Source organism: Perna viridis, chromosome 4 (genome assembly GCF_037379345.1).
Source record: "Perna viridis isolate PV_CMFRI_1.1 ecotype Kerala chromosome 4, ASM3737934v1, whole genome shotgun sequence".
Taxonomy (NCBI): Eukaryota; Metazoa; Mollusca; class Bivalvia; order Mytilida; family Mytilidae; genus Perna; species Perna viridis.
The window spans coordinates 11,195,505-11,204,510 of record NC_142448.1 but is presented as its reverse complement, the minus strand read 5'-3'; the positions used below and the strand labels follow the sequence as shown (position 1 = coordinate 11,204,510).

The 9,006-nt window shown below is 32.9% G+C and overlaps 1 protein-coding gene across 1 annotated transcript; it reads right to left on the bottom strand.

Moving 5' to 3' along the window:
- Positions 1–1,051: 1,051 nt before the first annotated feature.
- LOC148618841 (uncharacterized) lies at positions 1,052–8,990 on the bottom strand. Its single transcript, XM_088578104.1, has 8 exons — positions 8,854–8,990; positions 5,758–5,872; positions 5,157–5,324; positions 4,810–4,884; positions 4,285–4,507; positions 3,673–3,887; positions 2,469–2,629; positions 1,052–1,790 (listed from the first exon to the last, which is right to left on the bottom strand). Exons 1-8 carry the CDS (start codon positions 8,884–8,886, stop codon positions 1,539–1,541), a joined length of 1,242 nt encoding a protein of 413 aa, XP_088434230.1. The 5' UTR covers positions 8,887–8,990; the 3' UTR covers positions 1,052–1,538.
- Between the last annotated feature and the right edge of the window lie 16 nt (positions 8,991–9,006).

The window sequence follows — 9,006 nt, the reverse complement described above, 5'->3', positions numbered from 1 at the left end:
TCTGATATTGTTACTGGTACTTATATCATGCACTAATCCGATCCTTTTTTTTATCAGTCATATTATAACAGGGCACAAGTCCTATAACCACAAGTGCATTTTATAGTCTTGTATTACAAAGCATTACTTTTGCATCTAATGAATATGAATAATAGGTTTATAGAAATGAAGTATATTATAGTCTAGTACCTCTCATTCCCTGTATTTTGTGCAATTCCATATTAAGGCACATTTTATGACCATTTATTAAGGTTACAATTTATTTCAATAATTAAGTGTGGACAGCATCTTTTTATCAGGCTTTAAAGATTTTCCTTATTTTTGCGATGTGATTAAATATTTGATAAAACAATTGTTTGTTCTCATTACTATATATGTATAATCAAGTGCATCAGAAAAAACAACAGATCTGTATCATTTGGCGGCACATCAGTTTCAAGCTTCAATGTGGAAAATTGGGGGTTTTATTCCCAACCGATAATTATTACATGTACTGGTAATACCGATTACGGTTATTTAAAAATTTATATAAGCAAACAGAAAGGCAGACCTAAATTAAATCCTGCTCAAAACATAAATAAAAATCCAATATATATATACTGGTTCCTTGACAAAAGAAAAATGTGTATTGATATGGAAATTAGAATAGTAGGGAATGAAAAAATATCAATGTACAGGGTATCTAGCTGCGAAATCGTAGCTCTTGATCTTTTTTTTTTTTTTGATTTTGCGATCCAGACTAACGTTAAAAAAATTTAAAAAAAATAGTTAGAGCTACGTTTCGCAGCAACAGGGTATCTGTCTAGTGTTAAGTAGGGCATTCACTTAATTGTGAGTTCTTAATGATTCTAATACATAATGGTGGCCATAAATAGATAGAAAACTGGGTTGTTAATTTATAAAATCAATCCAATTTAGTTTATTTCAGTGTAAAAAAACAGAACCACTGTCAGCATTTAAAATTTAACGCCTCTATGATTAGAAAGACATAGAGAAAAGGGCATGTTTTTTTTTAATGTAGTGGGTGGCATCATGAATGAAATAAAGCAAATAATGTTTATATTTCTATAATATTGATCAAGTGAAAGAAATAAGCACTGGTTCATCTTTCTCATCATATACAATAACACAAGAAGTATAATCAAACTTTAAAACATGTAAAACTTTAACCATGCTCAAGATTCATTAAACAAAATGTGTTACTTCAAACCTGTGAGTAAATGTTGTATATTTATAGAACTGAACAAGTACCTGTAAATGAATTTAAGTACATAAGCCATGAAGTAACTAAGACAGAAATGATTTATCCCACATCGTACATTTATTACAATGTACCACAATCTGAAAGCTATAAATAGACAACAAACAACATTGAGCTGAGGAGATAATCTACTGAACTATCATTACAAATCTCATAATTAAATAATGGCTTGTTATATTGAATACACAAAATGATACCTTTTCACAAGACTAGTTTCATTAACACAAGTAAAAAAATAAGCATTAAGTGGAGTAAGTAAGAAGAGGCTATTTTAAACTCAATTCTGCTTGGCCTTTTTCTGTGATGTCTTTGGCAGACTATATGATCTAGTAAGAAGTTGAAAGAACCAATAAAATCCAAATAAACAAACTCCCCAAACAACAGCAATATATTCTGCATGATTTGGGAATGGAGTACCACAAATGGTATAAAAGTCTGTTCCTGGTTTCGGTAGCTTTTTCACACAATGAAAATCAAAGATGGCCTCGTCATAGTGGTCTAAACAAAGATACTTGTTCTTGGCTAAAACCTAAAAATTGAAAGAACAGTACAAATTGAAATACATGAACTGGTATCATGATTATACAACTATACTAGAGAGTATATACTGTGTGGTTATGTTGTAACTGCTAACTCTTAAAGTGCTTTTATTAGAAGGTGTCAATTTCCATAGTTAGGTTGTATTTCATTGTTTTGTTGGAATTCAAAATTCTGGACTAAATTAACCATATTATTTGCTACTACAAAACAAAAACTTCATTTAGTATTTAAATTCATGGTTAGGTTGACTAAAAACAGTATACATTATCATATTAACACTGACATTTTGTACTGCAATAGAATTGTTATATAAAAGGTGTTAAGTAAAAAAATGACATTTCAAAACGGGTAAAAAGCACACCGTTCTTTCCCATCAGTCTAAGCCTCATTTGCATATCATTTGTATGTTAATACATTGTACAGTAACATATTTCTTTGTGAAAAAAAAAATTAATTCGAAAGGATTTTTCTTTACAAATATTTGGAGCTGCCTTGTATATTGCGAATAAGTTCCTTCATTACAGATAGATGTTAGACAGATTGTAAGTTGCGAAAATAAATATACGTAGCAGCATTTGAAATGACATCCTGAACGACAGTTACAAGTTGGTTTACAGTATTTAGGTTTTCCTGTGATATGGTTTCACTCTAATCTACATCTACTTACATGCCCAAAAGCTGTGTACACAGGAACAGTTTCCTGACAGGGACCGACTGGTTCATGTAATCCTGTTACTACATTAGTTTCAGGCTTAGAAAACAGTACCAGGAGAACATACCAACCATAATGGATAATCAGATGGAGCAGGATCTCACTTCTATACTTATCTTCAAATGTAAACAATAAAATGAATCATTTTGAAAATTGATATCAAATGTCTTACCTTGAAATGTTTGATGATTAAGGATTGTTTTTAAATTTTGACCTGGTTATGTGAATTTCCAACTTCGGGACAGTTTATGCTTCATGAACCATGAAGTGGATTATGAACAAGCGTAAACTGTCCCGAAGTTGGTTATGTGAGCGTAACATGATCAAAAATTTTTAACAATTCTTATAATTAAATTTCTGATCAATTAAAGTGAAAATTAAGACTTGTCCTTTCGAGGCCTAATTTAGTTTGGAATTCTTTCACCTCTGTCCATAAAAAAGGGCCAGAACAAGAGGCTTCATACTATCAACCAATCATCTTCACATCAATCAGCTTCACACCAATCAGCTTCACATCAATCAGCTTCACATCAATCATTTGTAAAGTTATGGAAAAAAATTATCTGAGATAAAATCATGGATCACATGGAAGCAAATGAATTATTCAGCAAGCATCAACATGGGCCCAGAAAAGAATGATCATGTGCGACACAACTAATAGAGGTTATGGAAAAATAGTTGAAAGAACTTGATGACCATAACTCAGTTGACTATGTATTTAGATTTCCAAAAGGCCTCTGACACTTAAAAAAAGAAAAAAAAAAGGAAAAAAAAAACTCAAGGTAAATTTGAATTGTGGACTGCAGACCCATCTATATTAATGACATCACATTTCTAAGTTACTTTAAGGAAAATTATCTACCTTGCCCAATTAATAAATAAACAATCTAATTAAATTTTATAAAAAATATGCTTAACACTGTTCATGAAATATCACAAAAGTTAAAATAATGTTAGCATAAATAACTGTACTATTAATTTCTTGTGCATGCCACAAACACACTCTCATGTAATACCGGTATACCGTACTAAAGATGGGATAGATTTCAATAAAAGATTTTGTGCTTGCAAAAGAGAAAGAAATATGGGATACAGGTGTCTTCTACCTACCAACAAGAGCATATTTCAGAGATATGTGTGTACAGTACTGTTAGCTTACTTTTCCTTTCCACAGGAGAAGGTTTATTGTTGGAATTAGATCGATCAGCTGACCAAATTATCATCACATACACAGCAAACAGGAGAGCTACGCAGACCTCTGAGTGTAATTTGTTGGTATCATGGAGAGGATGGTAGATGGGCAAGAACTGTAGCACCCCAAGTGGCATTCCTAGTAGTCCAGTCAAGACACATGTTAATAACTCCTTGACAAACCTGAAAATTAAAGGATGAACTTGTTACACATAAAGACCAAAAATACTGTTAGCAAGCTCATAAAGAAAATACACCACTTCAAATAGAGTTAAATATTAAATACAAACCCCTTAGATCTGATTATACACCTTTTTGAAATTTCTGATAATTATTGTATTCTGTCATACACATCTAAGTCAAACCTTCCTGTAAAATTTCATAAATCCTTGACCAGTGAAGATTTTAACACTTAATTTACTGTGCCAAGTGTAAGGATGACCCTATAGTCATTGGAAAAATTCAATCTAAACAGTCAATAAAAAGAAGGAATCGTACACAAACCAAATTTTAAAATGTAAAAAAATGCTCAGAAAAATAAGAACATTATAAATTGGATATAAAGTGAACAAATGTTTACCCTGATGACACCCATTTATCTGTCTGTGAGTCCAACATCCTCCTGATTCCATGGAAAACAAATGTAAAACCACAGGCAAATGTAGCATGGAAATAGTAGCTTGTCCATGGTACCCAGTAATGACGATCGTAAATATTTGGGTCTGTGTCATGCCAGGTCCACCATAGTGACTTTATACCCATAATGTCATAAGGCAAATCTATCAATACCACAGATACTCCAACTAAAATAAAGATGAGTTAGCATTAGAAAAATGCTTAGACAAATGGAGATAAAATAAGTAACCCTTTACAACATATAGTAATAGTTTAATGGGTCTATATCATTTTCTACTTGTGATAAATACTAAAATTATAGCGGTTCTTTGATAGCTTAAGTGAGAACAAAGACAATTAATCTGCATTCTAAATGCAAAATGTCTTCAAAACTAATGTACTTTCAATACATTTAATGAAAATAATTAATCATGCAGCTCCTAAACATCTACACTGATCCAAAATCCTAAACATAATTCTTCAAACCAACCAGCAAATGGTTCAGCCCACCATGGGAGTCTCATATGTGATACTGCTACAGATGCTGTATAAATAAAGTATGGATCTGAAAATAGGAAATAGATACTTCATTATAGGTACCCAACCTTTAAAAGTCACAAAGAAAGAAAACACCCTGCTGTCGAGACTTGATTTTGACTGTTCAATAATGATTTTTTTCTTCCATAGATTAAAACTGCAATAAGGAAATACTGTATCTGAATTTAATTTAATACTGGTAGTGATTTTAAACATCTTTCCCTCACAAAACATTACTTTCAAAGTTAAGGACATTTCTTCAGTAGACTACCTATAAATATACAAGTACTATTAACTTACATAGCAAGGCAATGTAGAGAGGCAACCTTAGTCCAAGAAATGTAATAACTCCCTGCGCATGCCAAAAATTGTCAATATCTGGTACAAAATATGAAACACATTCAACAGTCAGACCATGGAGTATTGTAGCTAGCCATAACCAACGGAATCTTCCTCCATTTCTCAAGGCTATAATTAAAATACAACATTCAGTTGTGTAACACTGTGGTAGTGCCTGTAACTTCAGCCACAGTTGTGTAACACTGTGGCAGTGCCTGTAATGTCAGCCACAGTTGTGTAACACTGTGGCAGTGCCTGTAACATCAGCCACAGTTGTGTAACACTGTGGTAGTGCCTGTAACGTCAGCCACAGTTGTGTAACACTGTGGTAGTGCCTGTAACGTCAGCCACAATCAAATGCAAATTGAAATAAAAAACATATTATCAACTAATTCTACTTATATTGCAAACAAATTAATACATTTTTATTTCAGCAATTTTAAGTATCTGGAACTTGTGATTAAATAATCCATAAATTGTTTAATAGTAATTATGAAGACTAATTTCTGTTTAGTATATAGCCCTTCCTTGCAATCTTACCATACTTTTAGAATATACTAACCATGGATAAGAGTGAGTAAAGTTCCAGTAAAACCTACTATTTCTACACCAAGGAAAGAAGCATGTGTTTCAAATGTTTCCCTTGGATCTCTAAACTGCACCCACCAATCAAAGCCCTGAAAACGAATCAAGCAGAAATTCTACAATCTCATTACACAAATATATACTTAATTTCAGAAGAAGATTTAATGCAAATGACCTTTAACACAGGTTTTTAAGTAAAAAAGACTTAATGTTACCCAATGAACTTCAATAAACAAGTTTCCAAACAGAATTAGTAACCTAACTCAATAACTAGAGGCTCTAAAGAGCCTGAATTGCTCACATGAATCCACAAAATCAATGAAAAATTCAGAATCTTCTACATACAAATATAAGATTTGTGAGAGGTTTTTGGAAAAAATTTAATATTTCCTGAGAAAATACTAAATCAATGAATTTCTATATCAAAATTTGCTTCTACATAAAAATCTTACACATGAGATGGTGTCGGTGGGGAGATTCTCCCACAACATGGCACATGAATTGATTCGAAAGTTAACTGGTGTGCTCACCTTGGTGTCCAACTCTAACCTAACCGACTTGAGGTGAGCTCGACATCCCCAAGACAAACAAGGCAGTTTATAAAATGATTATCCTACCCTACTACCAACTATAGTGGTTTAAGCTGTTTTTGGAGTAACCTCCTTCAATCTCAATTTCTGCTATATAGATGACGTATTATCTTTAAACAATTTCGGGGATTTGATACATTGCATCTACCCAAAAGAACTAAGGATACTACAGACACTGTGAAGTCAGCCTTATATCTTGACCTACACTTAGAAATCAATGGTAAAGGAAAACTATTGACCAAACTTTATGACAAATGTGATGACTTTTCATTCAGAATTGTCAACTTTCCTTTCATCTGTGGCAACATCCCTTCGGCTCCTGCGTATGGAGTGTTCATATCACAACTCATATGTTATGCCAGAGCTTGCCGAAACTACACAGACTTTTTGTATCGCACTAGAACTCTAACAAATAGGCTTCTGGAACAGGGTTATGTTGCTACAAGATTGAAGTCATCACTACAAAAGTTTTATGGTCGTCATCATGAACTTGTGGATCGTTATGGTGTATCCATCAGCACCATGAAAACTGATTTATTCAACAGGTCATAGTTTTCCTTTCCTCGTTTGTCTACTCCGGACTTAACTTTTTATGAGCAACTCTGTGGGTGTTTCTAGAAAAGCAGAGGACGCTGACCCTACTGGTGCACCTGGTCCATGCTCCCAGTTTTTAGTAGAGTCCGAGTTGCTCATTTACTTTTGTTACTTTGTATGTATGATTTTAGTTACTTTATGTTCTTTGTTGTGGTTGTCTGTTTTCCATGTCTGGTCTTTGTCCCTGTATTACATTCTTTAGATTACCGTTATAACCTTGGTTCCCTTGATTACTCTTGCTTTCAACGCTATCACAAATTTGATTTTTTTGGTAAAAAAGAACTGGGGCCTGCACATGTGCATCATATGTCATGGTGGTCAGGTCCTCTGATGCTTTTAACTTCCATTGTGTTGCTTTAAACTTTTAACTTCATCACGATGCTTTCGACTTCCATTGTGATGCTTGTTTGACATTCTGACATGAACCACCACTTATATCCAGGCCACATGTATAGAAACTAATCATGTCTGGCAGTCCATCAATTGTTTTGGATTTTTATCAGTGGTCTAACAGCGAGCACAAAGTGAGCTCAACAGTAACATGTGTGTAAGTGAAAATAGCATTCATGAGATGGTACCCCCTGATAGCAATACAAATACAAATATACAAATATTTTATTGGCTCAAACTCAGATATAAAAAATGGTTAAGGCCCATTATATGCAAAGATATATATATGACATTATCAATATAAATATATAATGTTAAGACTATAACAATAATTTGGCAATTACACTGAAATATGAAATAATTATAATAAAGTTTTCCTTAGATCAAGGCATTTAGATATGAAGGAGGAAGACATTTTAAGAACAGGAAGAGAGTTGCTATTTAAAATTAGGTTTACTTTTATGGTTACATCTCTATTATTAAATTTTTTATAGTAGTTGCAAATTTTATTTTGAAATATATTTCTTTGTGTATTATATCCACTACAACTAAATAAAAAGTGTATTTCATCATCAATATCTTCACTATTACAAACTGGACATAATTTATTATTTCTAGGAATGTTCAAATGTCTTCCTTTTTCAATCATTAAATGATGTGCACTAATTCTAAGTTTGCACAGATTAGATCTATCAGATAAACAAGATAATTTGTCTACATCAGCTGGTCTTATACCCATTTCAAAGACTCTTTGGAAAGCTATCAGACTAACTGGAATACAATCGGCAGTCAGCAGAAAAACAACTATAAAATAGAAGTTATGCAGCAAGAAAATCAGGAATTTACACTCATCTGGATCAATAAGAATCAATTTTTCTTGTTGGTAATATAGTAGTTTACAATGCATTCCTTTGATTTTTTCCTGCTTCATGAAATATTCATGGAATGGCTCAGGAAAGGTTGCATGCACAGACAAGTGTACTTATGCGTTTCTCTTTGCTGTTCCACTTGCTGTCAAAGGACAAAAAACACACCTTGGAAAAAATATAGTCTCTACTGTATTGTTCAAACTGAAGCATGGCTATTCTAAGTGAGAGAAGGCCATTATATTTGAAATTTTTGTAAAGCTGTCAGTTGCATTTATGTTACAGGTTATGTGTAAAATATTCCCACCATCCATGGAGAACTGTTATCATTCTTTTACATGTCCTGAATTGGCCCTGCTTAATTTTAAAATTATATACCCGGAGCTGCCATTGCTCGTAAAATTAAAAGTGATGGTTCAAAAATGTTGAATCTCTTAGTTCTCGCTTCTGTAGGCAATGTATATGCCCATACCATATTATTTTGGACCATCGGATATTAGCAATAGCAGTATATTACTACTTCATTTCGACATTTTTATAAATCAGTGAGCCTTAAATCTATTCGAAATAAAATTGACATGTATCTAACTGATTAATTGCGGTAATAAATAATAAATCAAAGAAGCTGCGAACCTTTAATTCGGATACATTGATGTATTTTGCCATCTTCACAAGAGCAGGAGCTGAGCCCGGCCGATAGCACAAAGTTCACAAATTAGCACGTTCAACTGTTTCGAACTTAAAAAGATGCCGGTTTAATGTGATATCTAGAAAAGATAATGTCGA

Excerpts from the sequence above, each read along its gene's own strand:
- LOC148618841 (XM_088578104.1), bottom strand. The coding sequence starts at position 8,886 with ATGGCAAAATACATCAATGTATCCGAATTAAAG. Across the intron at positions 4,508-4,809 it reads GTGGGCTGAACCATTTGCTG|TTGGAGTATCTGTGGTATTG; the intron begins GTTGGTTTGAAG and ends TCTTTATTTTAG. Across the intron at positions 1,791-2,468 it reads TGTACACAGCTTTTGGGCAT|GTTTTAGCCAAGAACAAGTA; the intron begins GTAAGTAGATGT and ends TTCAATTTTTAG.